Here is a 26370-nt window from a genome sequence, read left to right as displayed (position 1 = left end):
CTGAAGCAGTGAAGGATTACTTTCCTTCAGTTTTCTAGCTGTGAGTGTTGCATTTTTATCCAACTGCCTCCTAATGGCCTTAGAAGTATGATTTGATATCTTCCTTGGCTGACCAGAGCGAGGCTTAGGGGTAGGAATGGCGTCACCTCCCCCTTCTCAAAATTTCTTGGTCCACTTTTGAACTTGCTGCACTCCTAAGCAAGTACATTTTAAGCAAGACAACATCCAAACCTCGTCCACATAGGCCATCACTCAATATACATAATAAACTTGATTTTACAGAATATAGAAAGATAACATGGAGTATTGGCTCTATCTAGCTAATTAGTGATCCTTTGTCATTATTAAGCCTGATATAGTGTTTTGTTTTGTTTTTTCCCATATCATCTATATTACAGTGTAATAATAAGGTTGGCCTTTTTTCTGGGCTTTTCAATCATAAATGTGGCCTCATCTTAACTGGGACATCTGGCAACTGTGTTGCGGGGGTGAAGGGATCTGAGTGTGGAAGGGAGAGAAATGAATCAAGTGTGTCTGTTAGTGTTGAGGTGTTGTGATAAATGATTGTACATTTGTTTAGAGAAGAATGCATCTATTGTACTGTTGTCTAAAATACAATTCGGAAGACTGTTCCAGTCCTTTACAGTGTAAGAAAAGTAACAGTGCTTGTATGTATTAGTATGATATACAGGCAAACCCTCCTTAACAAACGTTCACACAACGAAATTTTGCTACAACGAACGTTTCCTTTTACTACCATCTGCTCATATAACAAACACCAAACTCGCTTTAACGAAATTTTATTCAGGTAATTTTTTCCAAGTTTGAAAGCCACGCCGTATCACACAAGCCGACAGGCTTTTGAATACACCAATGCCTCTTGTGGACAAAACACGCACCACTCACTCCCCTACCCTTCCCCGCTCTTAGTTCAAAATAAAAACAGGGTCCAGCACCAGCTCGTCATCTCACGCTCAACATGCCACCAAAACGCCCTGCAATGTTGCCTAGCATTGTTAAGAAGAAAAGGAAGTCTCTTGCTCTCGAAGTAAAGCTGGATATTATTCACAGACATGAGAGGCGAGAAAACTAATAGCATTGCTCGCCACCATGGCTTAACTCTATCTACTGTCTCTACTATTTTCAAGTCAGCAAACTCTATTAAGAAGGCTGGTGAGACCATATCTTCCTTGCAAGCTAAAAGAACCACCTGAACTCATGACTCTGCAATGGATAAAATGGAAAGCCTTGTGGAAATGTGGTACTTAAGTTTTGTATGCGGTACAATGATGCGCCTTTTGTTTACATTTCACAGGTTGCCAGTTAGCGTCTTTCCCGCTCCACTCTCCCTCCCTTCATAAATTTAAGATCATCAACATTATAAAGTTACTTACATACATACATTAGTGTACATTATAATGACTTAGTCTTAAATTAAACTACTTAAATGTTTAACTTCATAATTTTCACTTTCATTAAACCTTCTACTGTACTATGATGCACTCTCGATTATTTGTCTACTCTCAATGGAAGTTCAACTCAGGGGTCTTCTTAGAAATGGTTAGCTTAACAAAAATTCGCACGAATGTTTTTTAGGAACGTAACCCATTCATTAAGTGGGGTTTGCCTGTATTTAGTATGGCTTCATTGTGTACATTATGAATACATTAAATTTTCTTCACTGTGGATCAATGAAAATACTCATCCATAGAACCCCAGTGTTTAGGTGACTTTTGGAACAGATGGAATCTATGTGAGTGTTGAATTTAAGGTCTGTGGAAAGATGAGCACCAATAAGTACCCAGTGTATGGTGCCCAATACGGACAAACATACAATTAGAGCACCATGCACTGCATACGTTCTGGACCACTTCTAAAGTAAGTTCTATAGGAAGGTGCACTGACAGTTTCAGAGGAAATAGAATCCTTTTCATCTCTGTTGTAGAGGTGGCCTTAGAATAGCATACAATGTGTCCTAGGATTCTCTGGCAGCAGTTTGATAAAATCCATACCTATTGGTCTTTGGTATCTGTGATCAGTCCAATAGGTACACACACAGCCCCAGCCTTTATATTTTGTTTCTAAGCAGTTTTGATGTATTTTTCTCAAACATTGCATGACAAAATTCATCTACAAATAGAAAAAATTTGTAATTTTCAAGTAGAAAATTAGTTATTAAACATGAAAAAAACATTACATCCCTTTGGTTTTTTAAAGAAAACCGAGGTTTTTACACCTTCACTCATATTTGTTATTGTATCTTTCAAGTCATAACAAACCCAATTGTTGATACCTGTTGACATGAAGGCATAATGGTTAAGCTTAAAAATGAGACCAAATTCTAATTCCTAAGTATTATCCTGTGGAAAAGTTTTTAAATGCCAAGTGTGTACCTAACGGACCGATGCATACCTATTGGTCACAATACCCTATATATATATATATATATATATATATATATATATATATATATATATATATATATATATATATATATATATATTTTTTTTTTTTTTTTTTTTTTTTTTTTTTTTAGTTAATTTGCCTGTTTGTTTTGAGATTAAAAAAATCTTTTTTGAACAATAAAATTTTGTAATATTTCCAATAACCAAATCACTTAAGCCAGTTGATATAGTTTTGTGTGATCACAGATAAATAAAAAACGGGAGTGGAAGGTTACTGGTTACTTAATTCCATTCAGAATGTCAGTATAAGTCTGAAACAATCAGCCAATTCTGGGAACCTCTTTTTACTGTATTCATCATACTAAAATTAATTTTGAGCATTTTCTGTTTTCTCCCTTAACCAATTTTAACTTTCTTTTTATTTAATGCAAATATATCTAATATGTGTTCACTATCCCAAATTCATTATCAGTGCAACCCAACATATGAGGACCAGTTACACACACATACATCCAAGACTTCAGTTCCATTATAGATTGTAAAAAATCATCTGCATTCTGTTTTGTAAAGGCGGTGTCACACTAGCACTTTTTCTGTCTACTTTTTCCGTTGTTTTTCAGAAAATCGACAATATTTTAGCTGTGGCCTGTCACACACAAACGGTGTTTCGTCGTCACTTTCCGTTGTCACTTCCCGCCAACACAATGTAAACACAAACATGGAGGCCACGCTGCGGCAAAGATATGCTGCTCTGAACGTAATACTGTGTATTACGAAACTTAGACGAGCTAAACAAGCCAAAAAGCGTGCATGAATGCGTTCATGGTTAGTGGTAGAACCAATGCACGTAGAAGCAGGTTGAGGAGACGCGGCAAGTCTTGTGGTCTTGGTCTTGGTATGTAAACAAAGGCGGAAAATTTACAGACGGACAACGATCCCTATCGTCTGACACATTCATGCGGAAATCAACGGAAATCACATTAATTAAGGCCACTTGCAGAAAAAGAATAAATAAAAAAATAGTGTTATATTTTGATCTTCAATTTTCAATTTGAGTGATGTTGAGCTGGGGATACACCAACCCTTGCCAAATTATTTAACTTGCTATGATCAGCAATCATAGGTGATTTACTTCTTAGAGTAAAATCCTATGGAAGAATATGGACTTGCATATAGCAAAGCTCAACTGTTGGTATAACTAATTGTGGTTGTCAAGTGTTTAGGAGTGAAACGAAAGAAATAAATTAAGGAAGGAGCTCAAAATGAATGTGAAGGAAAAGGATGAGGAAAGTGTGAAGGGACAAATAACAAATTTTGGAACATTTCACTGCTTTAGCTACAGGCTTTCAGTAAATTTACTGAAGGGATGAAGTGGGGATGGCAATATTGATGACATACTGAAAATAAAATACAGATATGTAACAAAGATTTTCATGCAAGTCTTTCTGTTGAGTAATACAAAGCTTACCTCTTCAGTAAATGTAGTACAGTCAGCTGCCATGTTGCCATTTTGATCTTGTGATGACCTAGCCTCAGCAGCAGTTTTCTCCAGTGTTGGCTGCTCAGGCTCCTCAGTGACATCTGAATCAACATCGAGTAAATATATACAAAAATTCTGATGACACAAATAGCACATCTAACTTTATTAGCCATGAATATATATATACATAATATATATATATATATATATATATATATATATATATATATATATATATATATATATATATATATATATATACAATCATTAAGGTGGAAATAACCTATTAGAGGCACTGCAATCATATAATATATTTGACAAAAAAAAAATTCAAAAATATTTATAACTAATGTGTAATGATATACCCCATACAGCATTACAGTAATCCCCATTTAAGTCAGACCCAAATAAGCTGAATACTGCATACGTTGGACACTTTCCATTTCTTTTCTATGTTTTATCCTGAATGCATTGGTAGGCACTTTTTCTCCTTTGATTGAGTAATTTTAAGCCAATAGGGTTATAAGAGTATACTGGCTAAAATACCCCCAAAAGCTCTTACACCAATTGTGTCATCAGAGTTGTCCAAGACATTAAAGAAGTTAAATCAGTATTTACATAGCTGACTTGGGAACAGCGAGGTAGTGTCTACAACTTTTGCTCACATAGGAGGTATTTTTTCGATATTTTTTTTTTTTTTGTGTGTGTGTGTGTGTGTTTATTTACATAGTTGTAATGTACAGGGTTCGAGCGGGGCTCATAGTGTCCTGTCTCCATATCTCCATTTATCAAATTTTTCCTTAAAGTTATGCTCATTATGTACTGTAACAACTTCATTATCCAATGCATTCCATTTTTCCACCGTTCTGTGTGGAAAACTGTAGTTTCCAATATCCTTCACACACTGCCTCTTCTTTTCATGTCCTCTTGTCATTCCATCATCTTCTGTCAACAGCACCATGTCTTCTTTGTCTATCTTTTCAAAATCATTCACTATCTTACACGTTATTATTAGGTTCCCACATTCTCTTGTCTTGTAAGGTTAGCATTCCATTTCCTTCAGTTGTTCTTCATATGTGAGGTCCTTTAATTCCATAAGTGTGTGTGTGTGTGTGTGTGTGTGTGTGTGTGTGTGTGTGTGTGTGTGTGTGTGTGTGTGTGTGTGTGTGTGTGTGTGTGTGTGTGTGTATTTACCTATTTGTGTATTACAGGGCCCGAACTAAGCTCTCTGTGTCCTGTCTCCTTGTCCATTCCTGTCATATCTCTCTTTCATCTGATTGACACACACTGCATCAACGACATCACTGCTTAGTTTATTCCACTTATCAATGCTATGATGCGGGAAACTGTATTTTCTCACATCATTTAGACAGATGTCTTTTATTAGCTTTTTCCATGTCCTCGAAGATGATTACTTGTGGTCACCTTTATCAACTCTCTGTCCAGTATGTCAATCTTGTTCACCCATTTATACATAGTTATCATGTCTCCTCTTGTTCTTCTCTCTTCTAATGTGGTCAGCCCCAGCTTCCTCAGTCTTTCCTCATAGTCTAACTCCCTGAGTCCTGGTACCATCCTTGTTGCCAGCCTCTGTACCCTTTCTACCTTCTTCACATTTTTCTTCATATGCGGTGACCAGACACAAGCTGCATATTCTAACTGGGGTCTTATTAAGGTACATAATATCTTCTTCATCATTCCTTCATCTAGGTAGTGGAATGCAAGGCCAATATTTTGAAGCATGTTATATGTTTTCAAAAAAAATCTTGTTAATGTGTTTCTCCAGTGACAAAGTGTTTTGCACGGTTACTCCTAAGTCTTTCTCCTCATTGGTCTCTTTAATTTTCTCATCACCCAGCCTGTAATCCCAGTTTGGTCTGTATCTACTTCTTCCCATTTTCATAACATGGGTCTTGTCTATATTAAATTCCATCTGCCACTCCTTACTCCACTCATATATTTTATCAAGATCTTCCTGTAACTTGTTACAATCTTCCACATTCCTTACTCTCCTCATAATTTTAGTATCGTCCACAAACATGTTCATGTAACTGTCAATTCCTACTGGCATATCATTAACATAAATCAAAAACATGATGGGACCAAGCACTGACCCTTGTGGAACTCCACTGGTTACCTTCTTCCACTCGGACTTCCTTCCTCTCACCACTGTTCTCATTTCTCTTCCCACTAAGTAATTTTCCATCCATTTTGCTAGTTTATCATTTACTCCTCCAATCTTCTTTAGTTTCCACATCAGTCTATTGTGTGGTACTTTATCAAAGGCCTTTCTCAAGTCCAGGTAGATAGCATCCACCCATCCCTCTCTATGTTGTAGTATGTCAGTCACTCTTGAATAAAAACATAATAAATTGGATACACGATCTTCCTTTTCTGAAACCAAACTGTCTTTCACTCAGAATGTTTTCACTTTCTAGATACTCACTCCACTTAGCTTTAATTACTTCTTCACATACCTTGCACAATATACTAGTCAACGATACTGGTCTATAATTTAGCGGTTCCATTCTACTACCATTCTTATATATAGGCACAATGTCAGCTCTTTTCCACTCTTTCGGGACTAATCCTGTTCGTATGGAGGTTTCCACAATATCAAATACGGGGTTCAACAATTGATCCTTACATTCATTTAGCAACCTCCCAGATATGCCATCAGGCCCCATTGATTTATTAATATCCAGATTGCTTATAATTTTCCTTACATCTTCCTTAGTAACCATGATGTCCTGCATTTGCTTTATTTCCATAGGTCTTCCTCCCATAAAATGCTCCTCCTTTGTAAACACTTTGCAAAAGTTGTCGTTCAAAATTTCAGCTATATCTCCAGTATCCTCATATACTTCTTCCCAATTTTTTACCTTTACTATTGCCTCCCTTATATTTAGTTTTCCATTTATGAATTTGTAAAACATTTTTGGGTCACTATCACAGTTTTCCACCACCCTCTGTTAGTATTCCTTCTGTGCTGTTCTCCTTACTTCAACATATCTATTCCTTACTGTTTTGTAAAATTCTCTTGATAATACATCACTGTTTTTCTGAAGTTTCTTCCATGCCTTTTCTTTGTTCTTTTTTGCTTCTTCACAATTTCTATCAAACCACTGTTTATTATTCAAAGTCCTCTTTCTGTAATATGGCACAAACTTTTTCACAGCAGAGTTATACAAATCCATAAATTTATCGTATTTCAATAGCATATCCCTTTCCTGGTATACCACGGACCAGTCAATTTCATTAAAGAACTCCCTTATATGGTTATAATTTGCCCTAATATAATTTAATTTTTCCTCCTGCATTCCACAATCTTATTCGTGCTTAATTCCGTATCCAGCTCAAAGCTTAGGACATCATGATCGCTTCTCCCATAGGGACATTCATGTTCAATTTCCTCTTTTAGAGAGATGCCCCTGGTAAATACCAAATCCAACCTTGCTGCAACATCTTGTCCCCTGCACCTTGTTGGTGATCTCACCCACTGTGTCATCAAGTTATTTGTTGCTACCTTTAACAATTCCTCTGCCCACTCACCACCGTTCACCACTTCGTAGTCTTCCCACACTATTTCTTTACAATTAAAGTCTCCGACTATCATCACTCTATCCTTTCTGATGAGTTCTTGCTTCATTCTGTCTAGAGTATTTCTCATCACCATTTGGTACTGTTCATATTCCCAAGCATTGGTTCTGGGTGGTATGTATACTGTTATAATATTAATGTCTTGCCATCTGTTATAAGCATACTTATCACTTCCTCATTTCTCTTACTATAGTTCACCTCCTTCACTATCAGATCTTCCTTAGTAAGAACCATTATACCACCACCTCCTTTATTTTTTCTATCATTTCTCCATACTTTGTAGTGTTTTACAACAAACCAGTCTAGCTTTATTTCGGGCCTTAGCTTTGTTTCCACTACACACATTATGTCCGGTTCAATATTTCTTAGGTAATCCATACATTCTAGCCTCTTAGACAGAAATCCATCTATATTCGTGTAAGTCACTTGTATTCCATTCCTAGTCTCATTCTTTCATGTAATGTCTATTCCGTCTGTTTTATCCACCACTTCTTTAGCCTCCCATTTCTCATCCTCCAAAAAAACTTGGTCTTTTCCTCCTCTGTTCTTTCATCATTCCTCTCTTTCACTTCAGTTACAACTTACAAGCTCTTTCATTTTCATTCGCTCATCCTGTGACATATTTCTTCTTATGTAAATTGTTTTGGTTTCCTCAAGAGTCCTGAAGTTTCCAAGCCCTCTTCAACAAGGCCTCAGCTGCCACCTGAGACTTTAATTTCAATTTTAATGGTCTATTCTTGCCTTCCTCAAAAGCTCCTAATCTGTGTGTAATTCACTGTTTGATCTGCTGCAGTCTCTGACGAGACAGCCAGACGTTACCCTACGGAACGAGCTCAGAGCTCATTATTTCCGATCTTGGGATAGGTCTGAGACCAGGCACACACCACACACCGGGACAACAAGGTCACAACTCCTCGATTTACATCCCGTACCTACTCACTGCTAGGTGAACAGGGCTACGTGAGGAGACACACCCAAATATCTCCACCCGGCAATCGAACCCGGTCATCTGGCTTGTGAAGCCAGCGCTCTAACCACTGAGCTACCGGGCCGTGTGTGTGTGTGTGTGTGTGTGTGTGTGTGTGTGTGTGTGTGTGTGTGTGTGTGTGTGTGTGTGTGTGTGTGTGTGTGTGTGTGTGTGTGTGTGTGTGCAACATGTGTGCAGTACCTATTTATGTAATACATTGCACCAGCGGTTTTCAACATTTTTTCTCATTAAGAATCCTCTGAGTTATAAGACCATTAATCTGACATCAAATAGAATGTTAATTTAGTGACTAACACTAACTCAATATGCAATGGTATACTGCAAAGGATATTATTTAATCAGCCATCTAGGTATCCCTGGAATGTTAATTTAGTGACTGATACTAACTCAATATACAATGCTACTGCAAAGGATATTATTAGATCAGCCATCTAAGTACCCTGGAAATCTTCTTGTGAACCTCTGTAGGGTTTATGAATCCCAGGTTGAGAACCCATGCATTACACAGACTAAATCAACTAGTGGTAACAGGCATGCAAAATGTGACAAAAAAAAAAAAAAATCCCTCCCATAATTTGGTCTTTCAAATATCTTGGATTGGCCTCCTCCCAATTGGTCTGAATTATATGGGGGCTACTGTAAAATCTTTCAAACAAAAATTACAAATATATCAATATTGATCTAAATTATGCTAATTATATGAATCACTTTACTGTAAGTACAGTAATACACAATATGAACATTTTTTTAAGAAAATTCTCACCAGATGAATCAGGATCCACACAAAATATCTTGACGTGTGACCTGACATGTGCATCAAACTTTGCAATGGTGTTAAATAGTGCTTTAGCCCAGCCAATATGAAGGACCGGGGTGGCTGAGCCCTCCTCCCATTCACAGATTCCATCGTAGAACTCAAGTAGGTAACCAAAGCACTCTGGATCCTTCAAGATGGACCGTGCTGAGATGCCTGAACTCACCACACGCATGATGTGCGGAATAAGCTCATTGGCAATCTCCAGAAATTCTTTGTAAATTTCTTCATCATCTCTTGAGTAGTTGTAACTGAAAGAACAAAGCTCAATGACATTTAATTCTACATATTGAATCATAAATGTATGCTTGTAATATCTCTCTCTCTCTCTCTCTCTCTCTCTCTCTCTCTCTCTCTCTCTCTCTCTCTCTCTCTCTCTCTCTCTCTCTCTCTCTCTCTCTCTCTCTATATATATATATATATATATATATATATATATATATAAGAGAATCCCAATTCTAACTATAAAAGATTGACAGACCTGAGTAAGGTCTGGAGAGCCAACAGGAAGCCTTACTTTTTTATGACAGATGCAGCCTGAGCCCAATACTTGAGGGCTTGCTTGTATAGCTTGTTCCGGTAACAATAACCACCCAGGTACGTATATGGATAAACATGCTGGTTGTCATAGTAACGCACAGCACTAGTGATGGCCTCCTCATACATGCGTGTTGCCGGCGCCCTTCCTTTGCTGGGCATCATCTCTTCAAGGTCACCCAAGTTATCTGAAAGAGGTCTTTTGTTCAATATTCATTATACTATCTATATAGTGTAATCAATGTAAGTTCCAAAAACTGTCCTAAGGGTATGTCAAGTATATATTCCAGTCCTTGCATTTTCTTCTTGCATGTTCTCAAGTATATACTCTTGTCCTTGCATTTTCTCCTTATGTGGTCTGAATACTTTTTCCATTTGTCTTACACATTCTGCAACTCTGTTTTCTATTTTCAAAGGTGACTGTTTCTTCTTTAGTACTTGCACCCTCAACTAAAATTATATAACTATACTCTTAATCCTGTCACTTTCTGCCATTCAATCATTTTTTTCTCCATACTTTCCTTACTTTAAGATCTAACCTCCAACCCATCTGAACATCTAATATTTTCATCCTCAAGTCTCTATCCAGTCATTATTACATACAACTGGTATGTGTAACTACACAGCTATTTACAGGAAAAGAGCTGTGTCCTTGCTGTCATATCTCCATATCTATGTATAAGCATCCACCTTAGCCTTAAATATGAATATTCTTTGCTTGAACAACTATTTCATCAAGATGGTTCCATATTTTTCTATGCTGGCAATCCAGAAACTATATTTCTTGACATCTCTTCTACACACTGTCTTCTTTAATTTCATGCTGTGTCCTCTTGTGACTCTACAGTTCCACATCAAAAAGTCTTCTTTGTCCACTTGGTCTTTCCTCTTCAAAACCCTGTATAAAGCAATCAGATCTTCTCTCTTTCTTCTCATGTGTGTGTGTGTGTGTGTGTGTGTGTGTGTGTGTGTGTGTGTGTGTGTGTGTGTGTGTGTGTGTGTGTGTGTGTGTGTGTGTGTGTATTTACCTAGTTGTATTTACCTAGTTGTAGTTTTACAGGGCCTGGGCTTTATGCTCATGTGGCCCCGTCTCCATACCTACATTTATCCAATTTTTCTTTAAAACTATGCACGCTCATTGCTGACACCACTTCTTCATTTAAACTGTTCCACGTCTCAACACATCTTTGTGTGTGTGTGTATTTACCTAGTTGTACCTAGTTGTAGTTTTATAGGGCCTGGGCTTTATGCTCGTGTGGCTCCATCTCTATATCTACACTTATCCAATCTTACTTTAAAAGTATGCACACTCGTTGCAGACACTACTTCTTCATTCAAACTGTTCCACGTCTCAATACATCTTTGCTGGAAACTATATTTTTTTTACATCTCTCAGACATCTTCCCTTTCTCAGCTTTTTACTATGCTATCTTGTGCTTCAAATGTCATATTCTTCTCTCAGGATCAGTTTCTCATTATCCACTTGGTCCATTCCGTTGATCAATTTGTAAACTTGTATCAGATCCCCTCTCTCCCTTCTTTGTTCCATGGTTGGTAGATCCATAGCCTTTAGTCTCTCCTCATATGTCATCCCTTCAAATTCTGGAACCATTCTTGTAGCCATTTTTTGTAGTCTCTCTAACTTCCTTATGTGTTTCTTTTTATGAGGGGTCCACGCTACTCCTGCATATTCTAATCTGGGTCTTATTATAGTACTTATCAATTTCTTCATCATTTCTTTGTCCATGTAGTGAAATGCTACTCCAATATTCCTTAGCAAATTATGTCTCTTTAAAAATTTTATCAATATGGCTTACCGGTTGATTGTTTTCTTCCATCGTCACTCCTAAGTCCTTTTCCTTTTTTACTTTCTCCAGTTCTACTCCATCTCCCATCTTATAGATTCCCATGGGTCGTCTTCCATTCTTTCCCATTTCCATGACATGGCTTTTGTCCACATTGAATTACAATTCCCACTTTTCACTCCATTCCCAGATCTTATTTAGGTCTTCTTGTAGTATTTCACAATCCTCTTTTTGCTTTATAACTCAGCACAGTTTCGTATCATCTGCAAACAGATTTATGTAGCTGTTCACTCCTTCTGGCATGTCATTAATATAAATGAGGAAAAGTATTGGTGCCAATACTGATCCCTGCAGCACTCCGCTTTCTACTGCTCTCCACTTGGACTTCATATCTTTAACTACCGTCCTTATTTCTCTCCCCCTCAAATAATTTTCTATCCATCTCAATGCGCTTCCTTTTCAGCCACCCTTCTCCTCTAACTTCCATAGTAATCTTTCACGTAGCACTTTGTCAAATGCCTTTTTTAAATCCAAATAAATCCAGTCAACCCATCCCTCTCTCTTCTAGAGTAGAAACTCAATAAATCAGTTACACACGACCGACCTTTTCTAAAACCAAATTGGCTATTTGATAATAATTTGTTGTCTTCAAGAAACTCAATTCATTGTTTCTTTATTACTCTTTCACACATCTTGCATATTACACTAGTTAGTGATACTGGTCTGTAATTTCAAGGTTCTTCTTTCCTTCCACTCTTACATATAGGAACCACCTCAGCTCTTTTCCATTCTACTGGTACTGTTGTTACAGTTTGTGCCTTGATTTTCTTTATTTTATTGTCTATATATATTATTATTATTATTATGTTTATGACGAGTGAATTTAAATGTAAAATAAGGAGTAATGTCTTTGCGCAAGGCTATGCGTTTTTTGTTGCCCCCGTTGCATTGTGAGAGCCCGCCCTCCTTTTGTTTCTCTCTTCCTCAGCGGGCGCCTCCAGGGATGGATGTGTTTTGGTGATGTTGGAGAAATTTTGTGGTGATGTCGTGGGTATAAAGTGTGTTGGTTATTTGTGCTCCAGTCCTAAAGGTTGGTGGTGTTATCTGGGAGATTTTTGTGGTGTTTATAAGGTCTGGCAAGACCAGCTGTGGTGAAAACAAGTGGTGATGTGGAGTGGCTCTGAGTGGGAAGGACCGCATAGTGGGAGTGGTGACTATAAGTGGATCTTGGAGACTTTTCTTGGGTTGTGTGGTGTTTTCTTGTTGGTGACTAGTCTTTAGGAGGTCGTGGCGTCAACTGAGGGAGAGCATGGGTGAGGTGTATGATGGAGCGTGATTTTGGGGATATTTTGTTTTTGCTCATACTGTGTTGAATTATGAGTGTAGATGGGATGTTACTATGGCATTTCTTGATGTGTGGAGTTAAAGATTAATTTTGAGAGTATTGATTGATTGCAATCCATGTGTCCAGCTGTTGCCTTGGATCTTATCTCAGTTGAGATTTTTGGGGACCACTGATCTGGAGTAGTGTCGTCCCCTGGGTTAATTCTTATGAAATTAATATTTTTCCATGATTTATATGTGTACCATTGATATTCTATTTTTGTATTATTTCATGCATAGCCTATATTTTCTTTATGTAATATACCTATGTTTATTTATGTCTTGCTTTTGAATTATTCCAATTATTCACGTAACTGATCATAACACCAGAGTGAAGCCTTGGGAGACTGTTGGAGGTAAGCAGAGTTATAATAGTGTTGTGCAGTGAGTAGAGGCCACGGACGGCTGGGGAGGGTGAGATTTTCTCTTAATATCCAGACCCTTAAAACTCCTGAGACAGGGATAACGTAATCTCTTCTTTGGGAGCAAACCGACCGTGAGTGAAAGCCTTGACACTGTTCCAATTTCTATTGAGCATTTTATGATGTTGCTAGTTCTTCTCTACATTCTTTTAATATTTTGCCTGAGACTTCATCCGGTCCCATTGCCTTCTCCTCATCTAATTCCGTTATCAACTCTTTTATTTCAAGTGTGTGTGTGTTTGTGTGTGTGTCCTAATCATTTTCATTCAATCTCATGTAAACATTATCAAAATTGCTAATAATACTTATCCAGAGGATTGAAAAGGTTCAGACTAGCCATCTACATTCTTTTGTACATTGGCTGATCAATACCTACAAACATATTCTAAAAATATTGCCAAGAATAGATATGGAATAACAAAAAAAATGTATAATTAAAAATCTAAATAGTCAAATAGGCCTGATAGATCAGTAAATATGAAGACTGAAAGAAATTACTTTGCTAAAAGATGAATGTAAGGAAGTGAAAAAAGTGCAAATGCCAGAGGATTTTTGAGATTCTGTGACAAATACCAGAAACTGTAACCATGATAAAAGCTGAGAAAAAAATAAGTGAAATCCACTAAAGAAGACAGAAGTTCAATAAGAGATATAAGAGAAAAGAAAATAAGATGGTCTGAGCAAGCATGAACAAAAATTAATGCAGTCATGACTAGTCTCAGGAGTAGAAGTTCTCAAGAGCAGACATATATTGACATATAAAAATTACTGTAACAATGTTTTGTAAGTTACAGAACACATGAACAAAAACCCTATGACCATAGAATCACCCTCATAAGTTAAGTACCACAAGGTGAAGCTTACCTATGGCCATGGGATATTTTGTGAGATGGCCAGCATCATACAGCATCCAGAGGAGTGCCTGCTGCAAAAGCATCACTTCCTCTGAATCTGTGGTAGCGTTGATTCCAGGATTCATATTGGACACTATTGTTGCTACCTGAAAGGAACAATAATTTGAAATGCAAGTGTTTCAGGATTGATTTCATTTGAACTATGAAATTTGCAACAAACTACAAGAAAAAAAAAAATAAAAAGAACAGAAGACTGATAGACATCACTTTAGATGATTTCTCAAACTATTATAATTTTTCAAACATTATAAATATCAATCCATTATGTCTTCACTTCTTCAGCAAGATAGGAGTACGAGTAAACAATGAATAATGTAACTCATTCCATGCATGAAAAAAAAATCTTGAAATATTTCACTATTTCCAAAGACTTACCAGAGCAACCACATTGCCAGAACAGCCATCAAATAAATATTTACTTACAGATGTACAAGGTCAGATTTTATGAAACATTGTAAGTCCTTATCAGGGAGCAAAATTCCTATGATTGTAATCAGATTTACTTAATAATGTCATGACTTCTTGCATCTTGTAAATGATGGAAAACAATGATGGGTAGTACAAGGGCAGGGGAAACTTCAACTTCATTCAATTCTGATAGTCAAATGGCAATCAAACAACAATGTCCCATTCAGCATAGAAACTTCCTCTAATATGATATATTTCACTATGCATGAGTGTATGAAACTTTTTCCTGATCACCACATATAGGATTGCTAGTGTAGTATGTAGAGAGATAAATGATAATACCACATTTAAGAAGAGGTGCAGAATGTTTTGTGCTGGTCTCTATCATTGTTATCCACCTCCAGCTCAGTATTCATTGATGTGAAGCTTTTGCCTCTGGGATGGCAACAGTAGAGAAACTACACTACTGTTCTCTCTCTCTTCTGTGGTAAATATGTTCCTTAGTAATTTGGGGCATTATTAGCTATTGTCTAAAAAAAACTCAAAATCACAAGCCATCTGAATTTTACAGAAAATGGGGCTAGCTGGAAAAAAAACATTCATATTATTTGTTTTATCAAAGCAACAAATAAAATATTAGCACAGAACGAGAAAAATGACAAAACGAAATAACTACAGTAATTGCCCGCATATCCGTATCGCCACTATTCGGAATACGCTACTATCCAGAGCTGCCCCAAGCATATTCAAACCTACCACACGTGCGATCCCTTGATCCTGCTAGACGGCAGCACTTACTCCCATGCCCTGTCCTCCAGCTCTCATCTACCGACAGCTCGAGTAATGGCAACGCTATTCAGCGAGTTTGTAGCGTTCTTTGTCATTCCAGCATGCTTGGAGTGTATGGACATCCCACCACCACTTACTGCTGTGTGTACATTCCACCACCCCTTGTACTGTTTATATACCAACTTTTGTTCAAGATTATACATTTAATGTGCTTTCATACATTGTTTTCTTACCCTTTTGGGTTATGTATGTACATGTTTGCTCAATTTATAAAGGGTCGGGAGAGTAAATTCCTCGTATCCGGATATTTCGCGTATCCGGGGCCTTGGCTGCTATAATCCGGATATGCGGGCGATAGTTGTACTATACACATTATCTCAAATCTAGGATGTATCATCATATTGGGATGAAAACTATTTTCTTTCCTCTCTATATGACCTTACTTTATTCATCTAGGTTATAAAGTCAAACCTCACATCTATAGACAACAAATTAATGGATATCAGATGTAATGGACAAAATCTGTTTGTCAGAATATATAATCCACTACCCAGAATATCCGGTACGAAAGTTTACAATCCCAGGTGATGTGGACTCAGTCCAGTAGTTCAGCAATTGTAAGCAAGGCAGCAGTACTCTTAAAAACTTATAAATTTTTGCAACATTAAAACTTTTTAAATATTCCTTCAGCATGTCATGGAGTATCACCTTCATCACTATCATAAAAATCTTCCTCTGACACTTGAAATCACTGCTAGAAAACTTGAAGGTGCAGAACATTTGAGCATGTAATGGACAAAATCTGTTTGTCAGAATATATAATCCACTACCCAGAATATCCGGTACGAAAGTTTACAATCCCAGGTGATGTGGACTCAGTCCAGTAGTTCAGCAATTGTAAGCAAGGCAGCAGTACTCTTAAAAACTTATAAATTTTTGCAACATTAAAACTTTTTAAATATTCCTTCAGCATGTCATGGAGTATCACCTTCATCACTATCATAAAAATCTTCCTCTGACACTTGAAATCACTGCTAGAAAACTTGAAGGTGCAGAACATTTGAGCATCATAGAGGTTTAAATAAAGTTACAATTTAACACAAAAAAGACTAAATAATACTACACAACACAAATAGAGATGTTGCAAGATGCCACAGATGTGTGAATAGAGAAAGAGCTGAACGGTGTTGGATGATCTTGATCTTGATATTACAGGTGACTCAGGATTTCTCCTGAGCCAGGCCTTTGTATCAGCAACTCATGTAGGGATGCTTCTGTCCTCCTCTTCTACGTTATCCATCACCAAGCCTTCACTTACGGTTTGTACAAATCAAAATTGTAAAAAAAATAATAAAATAAAAAATACATTGAAATTTTTACAAACTTGAGGTTTTGCTAAGATTACAACAAATTACCTGATTTAAAGGTACAGTAAGTCCTCCTTATACGGTACTTCGTTATCCGGTAAATTCACAGTTACAGTGTTTGGTAATTACTACCCTCGATTCTATTTATGGTTAGAAAAATTCAGATACGGTATCCGCTCATGTTTTGTTTACACCGTACCGTAGTGCCACCACGCCGCGCGGCAACCACAACAATCACAATCAGTCTCTTCCCGCGTTTCTCACTGCACAGAAGTTAAATCCTTACAGCATGCTTTTTGTGGATATTTTGAGTAAGGGCTGAAATCCCTACTGTCCCTTAGCCTCTGGAGGGACATCATCTGATAGAATACATGGCGAGTGAAAGGTAAATAAAAAAATTTTCTCTTTATTTCTTTTGTGCAAGACGGCCCCTGACCACAACGGCCTCCCACAACGGCCCTCCCCGACGGCCCCATGTTGACCACGACGACCTTAACTTTTTTTTTTTTTACCCGTAAGATGGTTTGAAATTATACTTGTTAATACAACATCTTATACTAAGACAGACTGTATTAACAAATCAGTCACTCACCACTCCCCCATCATTCCCCCTCCTTCCTCACCCAGTGATAGGTACTGTACCACGTACATGAGTACAGGCAACCCCCGTTTAACGAAGGTTCACACAACGAAATTTCGCTATAACGAAGGTTTCGTTTTACTACCATCTGCTCGTTTAACGAACACCAAACTCACTTTAACGAAGTTTTATCCAGGTAATTTTTTCCAAATTTGAAAGCCCCACCGTATCATGCAAGCTGACAGGCTTTTGAATACACCAGGAGCTGCTGGTACTAAGGCCTACCTCAGGAGAAATCCTGAGACACCTGTAGAATAAAGATCAAGATCAAGCCTCTCGTGGACAACACGAGCGCTGCCGATACAAAGGCCTGACTCAGAAGAAATTCTGCATCACCTGTAGCATCAAGATCAAGATCAAGATCATGCACACCACTCAGTCCCCAGTCAAAACATAACAGCGTCACCAGCAGCTCATCTTCCCTAGTTCAACTTACCACCAAAACGCCCTGCAATGTGGCCTAACATTCCTAAGAAGACCAGGAAGTGTCTTACTCTCGATGTGAAGCTGGGTATTATTCACAGACAAGAGAGAGACCAGAAAACTAATAACATTGCTTGCCACCATCTTGACTCCATCAGCAAGTCAGCAGACTCTATTAAGAAGGCTGGTGAGACCGTATCTTCCTTGCAAGCTAAAAAGAACCACCTAAACTCGTGACTCTACAATGGATAAAATGGAAAGCCTTGTGGAAATGTGGTACATAAGTTCTGTATGCTGTACAATGATGCGCACTTTGTTTACATTCCACAGGTTGCCGGTTAGTGTATTTCCCGTTTCACTCTCCCTCCCTTCATAAAGTTAAGATCATCAACATTATAAAGTTACGTACATACATACATTAGTGTACATTATAATGACTTAAATTAAACTACCTTAATGTTTAACTTCATAATTTTTACTTTCATTAAACCTTTTACTGTACTATGATGCACTCTCGCTTTGCTTACTCTCAATGGAAGTTCAAATCAGGGGTTAAACTTGTTATATTCGGTTCACTTAACGAAGTTTCACTTAACAAAGTGTTTTTTTAGGAACGTAACCCGTTCGTTAAGCAGGGGTTGCCTGTACTTACTTTTGTTTACCGCAATAATGTTATCGTGTAATGTTTATCAGTAAATTGCATCTTGTTAACCCGTACAGCGTCAGAGACGTACGAGATACGTCGGCTACTCTGAGCAAACTGGGTGTCAGAGACGTATGAGATACGTCGGCAAGCTTTCTCGTGTTTTCGGAGGCATTGCGTCCTCAAAACCTAACATTATACTGCCATCATGCACTGTACACATTGCTCATGCTGCCTCCTCGTCCCTGCTAACATGAATGCTTCCTGTATTTATTTATTACAATTCTGAACCCTAGCAGTTTCTGCTGCCTTCAGCTAGGTGTAGCGGGAAACTGACGCCTCAACTCCGCTAATAGGAACAAAGCGTAATTTCCATTACTTACTCTTACCATTTCAGTTGTTTTTGGTAACTGTTATATTGTGGTAGTGAAAACTTTGTGACATAAATAAGAATTTTCCAATCACTTTGTTATAAGGAAAAACAAGTACAGGCAAACCCCGTTTAACGAAGGGGTTACGTTCCTAAAAAACACTTCGTTAAGCGAAACTTCGTTAAGCGAACCGATTATAACAAGTTTAACCCCTGATTTGAACTTCCATTGAGAGTAAGCAAAGCGAGAGTGCATCATAGTACAGTAAAAGGTTTAATGAAAGTAAAAATTATGAAGTTAAACATTTAGGTAGTTTAATTTAAGTCATTATAATGTACACTAATGTATGTATGTATGTAACTTTATAATGTTGATGATCTTAACTTTATGAAGGGAGGAAGAGTGAAACGGGAAAGACACTAACCGGCAACCTGTGGAATGTAAACAAAGTGCGCATCATTGTACTGCATACAAAACTTATGTACCACATTTCCACAAGGCTTTCCATTTTATCCATTGTAGAGTCATGAGTTCAGGTGGTTCTTTTAGCTTGCAAGAAAGATACGGTCTCACCAGCCTTCTTAATAGAGTCTGCTGACTTGAAAATAGAGACAGTATAATATGGAGTTAAGATAGTGGCCAGCACTGCTATAGTTTTCTGGCCTCTCTCGTGTCTGTGAATAATATCTAGCTTCACTTGGAGAGTAAGAGACTTCCTGGTCTTCTTACAAACACTAGGCCAATTGCAGGGCATTTTGGTGGTAAGTTGAGCTAGAGAAGACAAGCTGCTGCTGACGCTGTTATGTTTTGACTGGGGAGTGAGTGTTGTGCGTGTTGTCCACGAAAGGCTTTATCTTGATCTTGATCTTTATTCTATAGGTGTCCCAGGTTTTTTCCTGAGGCAGGCCTTAGTACCAGCAGCTCCTGGTGTATTCAAAAGCCTGTCAGCTTGCGTGATATGGTGGGGCTTTCAAATTTGGAAAAAAATTACCTGGATAAGTCTTCGTTAAAGCGAGTTTGGTGTTCGTTAAACGAGCAGATGGTAGTAAAATGAAACCTTCGTTGTAGCGAAATTTCGTTGTGTGAACCTTCGTTAAACGGGGTTTGCCTGTACATATTACTTGGAAAATATTTGCACCGTGAAAGGCAACACTCCTTCGCGATATCTCATGTCTATTTTTATCCACATGCACTCCCAAACAGCAAAACATGACATGTTGTTTTTCTTTCAACTCAGGAACAATATTATGCATGTGTCCAACTCGGGGATCGACTGGTGAGAAACAAGGAAGCAAATAAACTAGTCACATAAGGCTTTGCTAAGTCGCTAACCTTAGCGCAAAATATCTCGCACCAATTAATACCACTTCCAGTCAGTTCTGGGAGGAATGACTGTCATTTTCATTTGTTTCACATCATTTAAGACTGGTTTAGCAAAAAAAAAAAAATACATGATGTGGCCAGCATTGGCTGACACTGCTGACACTGTACAGGTTAATACAATCTGTCTTAAAATGTAAGATACTGAAACATTCCAGATTGCAAAACATAACATTAAAACATTCAATATTTAGCCAAGTGGCACCTCCGGCTGCTGCAGCAAGCCAGCAAGTCATCGTCACCTCATAAAAAACACAATGGATTATTGCACACCTCTCAGAAATTTTTAAATCATCTTACGGGTAAACAAAACCTTAAAATGCATATGTGTATGTAACATTTTCTGTTTAGAAATGTATGTTCTCTCACCTCTTTCAATATTTACAGAAAGTCATGTTACACCCTGTATACATATATGCACTATATGCGCAGGGTACACCAGTGTACCAATACGTTAAGGTTTTTAACGCTCCATACTACAAAACACTATCTCAGGAACGCTGAGCTGCCATCCGCAGTTAACGTGTTAACATAATGAAAGAAATAAGAGGACAATAACCCAAAATTTGGTGTGGGGTCGTCATGGTAAACATGGGATTGTTAGGGTAAACATATGAGGCGGTCGTTGTAAAAATGGGGCGGTTGGGGAGAGCCGTCGTGAGGGGCCGTCGTGGTCAGGGGCCATCTGACCAGGAAACCTTTCAAAAATAACGATCCACGAAACTTTGTTTCTGCCTACTTTTCAATATGTTCCTGAAATCACTCAGGCAAATGTCATTAAACTGCGCAGGAACATGACTTGTGTGGTGCAAATTTTAAAATTTTTTGCACACAGGAATTTCGAGTTTTGTTTCGTATCTTTCGGATGCTGAATAATTTTTTGTAATATGAAGTGAAAAAATCTTCACATATCATTTCATAAAATGAAATTTTCGTATACAGAAGCTTTCATATCTCAAGGTACCACTGTATATACAAATTTCCAGCATTTTCTTTGAAGTTTCCTACTTTGTATATTTTACAGCTTTTTTTTCAGGGGTAGTGCCCACGAGTACTTAAAGGACACGCATGTTTTCCTCATTTCTAAATGCAATTTCCAAAAATTTCTTTTTGATTTCTATTCTTTGTCCAATAGACACCATTTGTACCAAATTTAATAAAAAAAAAAAAAACTGAAACGGGATCTGTGAATGGGCACTAATGGGTTAAGCCTTCACCAAAAAAAACAACCAAAACATTTTGAATATCAAACTACTACTATTATTACCATAACAAAAATACACATTCATATCTTTACACTGTGTGGTCCTCACCTCCATGTGTCTGTTGCACACCACTGGCTGGCCATTGACATAAAGCCAAGACTTGCTATAAACATCATGTGTCACTGGTATGCCTCTCTTGTCCTCATTGCCCTTCCCTGAAATGGATACGAGAAGAATAAGCATCAGTATAAACACAATAAGGATACATTTTTTCTTACTTCATCATATTCTTATAATTGTCATAAAAGTTTAAGTAATGGAGAGAGTGGTATTCTGTGTATATACAGGAAGAATGAAGTTGGATTCCTGAAGCATGGAACCATGGATTGTGTTAACATTAAACATATGCAAGCGAGACTTTGGGCATGGAATGGAGGTTAAAGATCAAAGATCCAAACAATTGGAATGAGAGGTACACATTTCCCTCATTATTCAATTGTTTGCCATCCAATAATTTGATTATCCGATCATTATCCCTTTATTCCACTTGCTTCCAATGTCAGGGCTCGTTTATCCAATTATTAACTGATTACCAGAATGTAAACAAACACACTGTGATTGCAACACTACCCACACCGCAGCTGTCATCCATTGAAACTCATTCCTGCTAGTTGTAGAGATAATTAGTGAACAGGATACTGCTTGTCTTTTGTTTGTCCTCTACAGGAGCTGCCAATCCAAAGGCCAGACTCTGGAGTGATCCCAGGCCACCTGTACCATCAAGATCAGTCTTTCAGTTGTGTTCGCTCCACCAACACCAGTGTTTGTGCTTTGCTAAAATTCACATTCATTGGTGGGTATTACAACTGATACAAGTGAGATGTCTTCCAAATGGCCTGCAACACCTAGTGCAGGTGAATCAAAGGCCAAAAGATCAAGAATAAGCTTATTTTTAGAGAAAAAGCTTGACATTTTTAAGTGCCATATGTGAGGTGAGGATGCCATCTTCATTGCCAGAATCCTACAGTTGTCCTAATCCACAGTCATCAAACAAGCAGCAAGTGTGAAAAAAGTAAGTAAGACAGCTTCTACATTAATGGCAAAGATGCTAACAAGGATGAGGGATCCAATAATGGAGGAAATGGGGAGATATTTAAGGCTATGGATTGATGACCAGACTTGCCTCCGAATGGCATCTTCCAACTTAACTGAAGTTCATTTTTCTCCTCTTGCCAGCGAATATAGGTCTTTAGGGGAAAATGTAATTTTTAATGCTAAAATTAATTTCTTCACTTACCTGTTTTACATACAAAAAACTAGCAGTTCCACTGTCTCACTTACTTTCATCCACCGAGATTACAAAAATTTCCGCCTGGCGCTACGCCTGCCAGCGCGGTGCCCGGCGCTGCCGATGGGATTGGCTGCACTGCCCCTCAGTTAATTTTCATGAGCATTGAAACAGACTGGGGGAGGAAGGCAGGGCACCTGTTTTTATATGAAAAACAGGTAAGTGAAAAAATTAATTTTAGCATTAAAAATTACATTTCTATCACAGACACCTGTTTTTCATACAAAAAACTAGCAGACTCCAACGTTTAAGGAGGTGGGAGTCGACACGATGCGGCAGGCGTAAAGGGTGAAATAAATGTCCGTTGTGGAGACACTAACCCATGGTAGAGGTTGACGTGGAGAAGAGGGTGCTAGAGAATGCAACCAGGTGCATGGGAGTACTCCGTGACCCATGTGCCTCAAGAATTAGAGCCCAGGTGACCAGTGGTGAGTGTCCTAGGAGCGTGCCTATGCCTATGACTGGAGGGGGGAGCTGAGGAGAGAGCCACATCCCGGCTACTGACCCTCTACCCCCTGGCTGTAGGTACCAGGACTGTACAAACAAGTCGCCAAGAAGCGCCACCCTGAGCGGACTTCCAAGGTCTGTGCATGGCCAGGCGAAGGAGTTAGTCAACCACATGTCCAGCAGCGACCACTGGACCCAAAGCGAAGATATCCCCCTCCTGTCTTACTATTTCCCGGAGATAATGGTCAGCGAAGACCGAAGGCATCCTCCAGCAGGCCGCCCTCAAGATAGTGGGAACAGAGCAGTTCTTCCACAGGAGCATAGAGGTAGCAATGCCACAGATGTCGTGGGCATGGACCTTAAGCTCGCGGCAGGAAGTCAGGGAAGGAAGCGTGGGCCGATTTGATGATATCCCGTAGGAAGGAAATTGCTGCTTTGGACATAGGTCTGGAAGGACACCTAACAGCAAGAAAGAGGTTGCAGGGTCGTGTAGGCGAAGCCGTCCTATGCAGGTAGTGACGAAGCGCCCGAACGGGACATAGGAGTCTCTCCACATCCTGAGAACCCACGACGATGGCAAGGCTCTTCATACGAAACTCCCGAGGAGTACTGTGGACGTCCGTATCCGTCTTAGCAATAAATTCAGGAAGATAAAGAGACCAGCAGATCCTGTCCCTGCCAGCCCGTCTTGTGAGAGAGTGCTTGGATCTCTCCTACCCTCAGTGCTGTAGCAAAAGCAAGCAGAAAAAGAGACTTTCTAGCCAGGTCTCTAATAGACGAGAGCCGCATAGGTTCAAAGGGAGCCGTGGTTAGGAAGTGAAGAACGACATCCAAGTTCCAGGAAGGCCGAAGATTCCTGCTAGGCCTCTGTGGCTGGGAAGAGCAGGCTCTGACAACAAGCCTCAGCACCTGGTTGTTGTTGAGGTCCAACCCTCTGATTGCCAGGATGCTGTTAACCCCTTCGCGCCGGATGTTAAAAAACCCCGCCTGTATGATATACGGGTGGTAGTGCCGCCGCCAGTGGGAAACTCGTGCAAGCTTGTCATACTTGTCGTCTTTGTGTATTATGCTGCTATTTTTTAGTCACTATATCGCCTTCGAAGAGGAAAGTGGACACTTCTCTCTTCAGAGAAAGAGAGAAAGAAAGAGAGAGAGAGAGAGAGAGAGAGAGAGAGAGAGAGAGAGAGAGAGAGAGAGAGAGAGAGAGAGAGAGAGATATGGGAACAGTCTATGCCATTGGGTAATTTTAGACACAAGGCGAGACGCATGTAGCTTATCTTTAGTGATTGGTGGAGACAAGGATGGTGGGAGGAGCACTAGGATTTCAAGGACAGCATACAGCGTGTGTAGTTGGTATCCAACACACTATACGGGACAACTGAACTGAAGAAAGCTCAGAAAAGAAATATGACGTCTACGTAGGCATCACCGTATATGCTACTGGGGCTTCATGACGCCTACATAGGCGTCACCGTATTGAAGGGGTTAAGCATGGCCTTGTAGCCCTTGATAGCAGAGGTGGAAAGATGGCAATCCTGACGCAAAAAAAAACAAGAAAATCTGCAACTTTCTGGACCGTGGGGTTAGAAACGGTATGCCCATTGTCCTTGCACCATTTCCTGTACCTCTTCCACTTGTGTTGATAGTTTAAAGAAGTAGAGGGCCTCTTATCATGCGCCAAGAACTCCGTCACCTTAGAGGAGAAGCCTCTGTATTTCACATATCGCTTGACAGTCTCCACCCTGTCAGCTGAAGCCCGTGGAGACCGCGATGGAACCTGTGGGAGTGGGGCTGAGTCAAGAGGTCCTGCCGAAGCAGAGGGCGTCGGGGTGGCTCTCGTGACGCCTTCAACAGGTCTGGAAACCACTCTCTCCGGGGCCAGAACAGCACAATCAAGATGAGCCTGGTGTTCCTGGAAGCCCAAAGCACCTTCCTGATGAGAGGAAAAGGAGGGAAGGCATACAGGTCTTGGATGTTGCAATTGTAAAGAAAGGCATCTGTGGCAATTGCTTCGGAATCCCGACAGGAGGAGACAAAGTTCGGGATCCTGAAGTTGAGACGTGTGGCGAAGAGATCGACAGTCAGGTAGCCCCAAACCCGCCACAGTTGATGGCACACGTCCATGTGAAGGGTCCACTCTGTGGACAGAATCTGGTGGCACCTGCTGAGGCAGTCGGCAACCATGTTGTCGGAGCCCCGCACAAACTGAGTCAAAATCCCCACCAAATGAGCCTCGGCCCAGTCTAAGATCTCCCGAGCCTCGTTGTTGAGGAGAGTGGAGTGGGTACCCCCCTCCTTGCTCAGGTATGCAAGCGCCGTGGTGTTGTCAGAGAAAACCGCAACAGAATTCTGCAGCACGTCCACAAAGTATTGGAGCCCCAGGCAATTCACCCTGAGTTCCAGGACATTGATATGGAGAGACTTCTCTTGGGTATTCCAGAGGCCACTCACAGAATCCTGAAGGAGAGAAGCCCCCCCACCCTTCGTTTGAGGCATCCGTAAAGAGAAAGATGTCCGGAAGAGCTAGATGGAGGGATTGTCCCTGAGCTAAGTTCTGGTCCTCCAGCCACCACTCCAGGTCCCAGCGAGTGTTAAGGTCCAAGCATACAGGATGGTCGTCCGCCATCGACTGCCTGTCCCACTGCAGGTTCAGCTGAATCTGTACAAGGCGCATTCTCCTCCTCGATCCTGGCACTACATGAATGATGGAAGGCAAGTGCCCAAGAAGACGCAACCAGTCCTTTGCAGGTGGGGACAGAAAACTGATGAAGGAACAAATTGTATTCCGTAGGTTGTGTGTCCTCCCCTGCATCAGGAAAACCCTCAAAGGAGGAGAGCGAATCAGCATCCCGAGGAAGGTCTTCTCCTGCTCTGGAGTCAAGGAAGACTTCTCCCAATTTATGCGAATCCCCAGAACTGAGCAGATGCCAATGAGACAAGCGGTGGCTCTACGAGCCTCGTCTGCCGACGAAGCAGGGACTAACCAATCATCCAGATATTG

General features: G+C 39.6%; 1 protein-coding gene across 1 annotated transcript in view; it reads right to left on the bottom strand.

The window, feature by feature from the left end:
• LOC123519823 (menin-like) overlaps positions 1–26370 on the bottom strand; it is an 80556-nt gene that overhangs the window by 31286 nt on the left and 22900 nt on the right. The window contains exons 2-6 of the mRNA XM_045281340.1: positions 21683–21789; positions 14299–14434; positions 9805–10012; positions 9237–9538; positions 3874–3986 (exon numbers count right to left, since the gene is read on the bottom strand). Coding sequence (XP_045137275.1) covers positions 3874–3986; positions 9237–9538; positions 9805–10012; positions 14299–14434; positions 21683–21688 — 765 coding nt within the window. The 5' untranslated portion in view covers positions 21689–21789. The remainder of the gene's footprint in view (positions 1–3873; positions 3987–9236; positions 9539–9804; positions 10013–14298; positions 14435–21682; positions 21790–26370) is intronic.

This window comes from Portunus trituberculatus, chromosome 46 (assembly GCF_017591435.1).
Source record: "Portunus trituberculatus isolate SZX2019 chromosome 46, ASM1759143v1, whole genome shotgun sequence".
NCBI classification, from domain to species: Eukaryota; Metazoa; Arthropoda; class Malacostraca; order Decapoda; family Portunidae; genus Portunus; species Portunus trituberculatus.
Note: the sequence above shows the minus strand (reverse complement) of the source record. Positions and strands in the feature narration are given on the sequence as shown.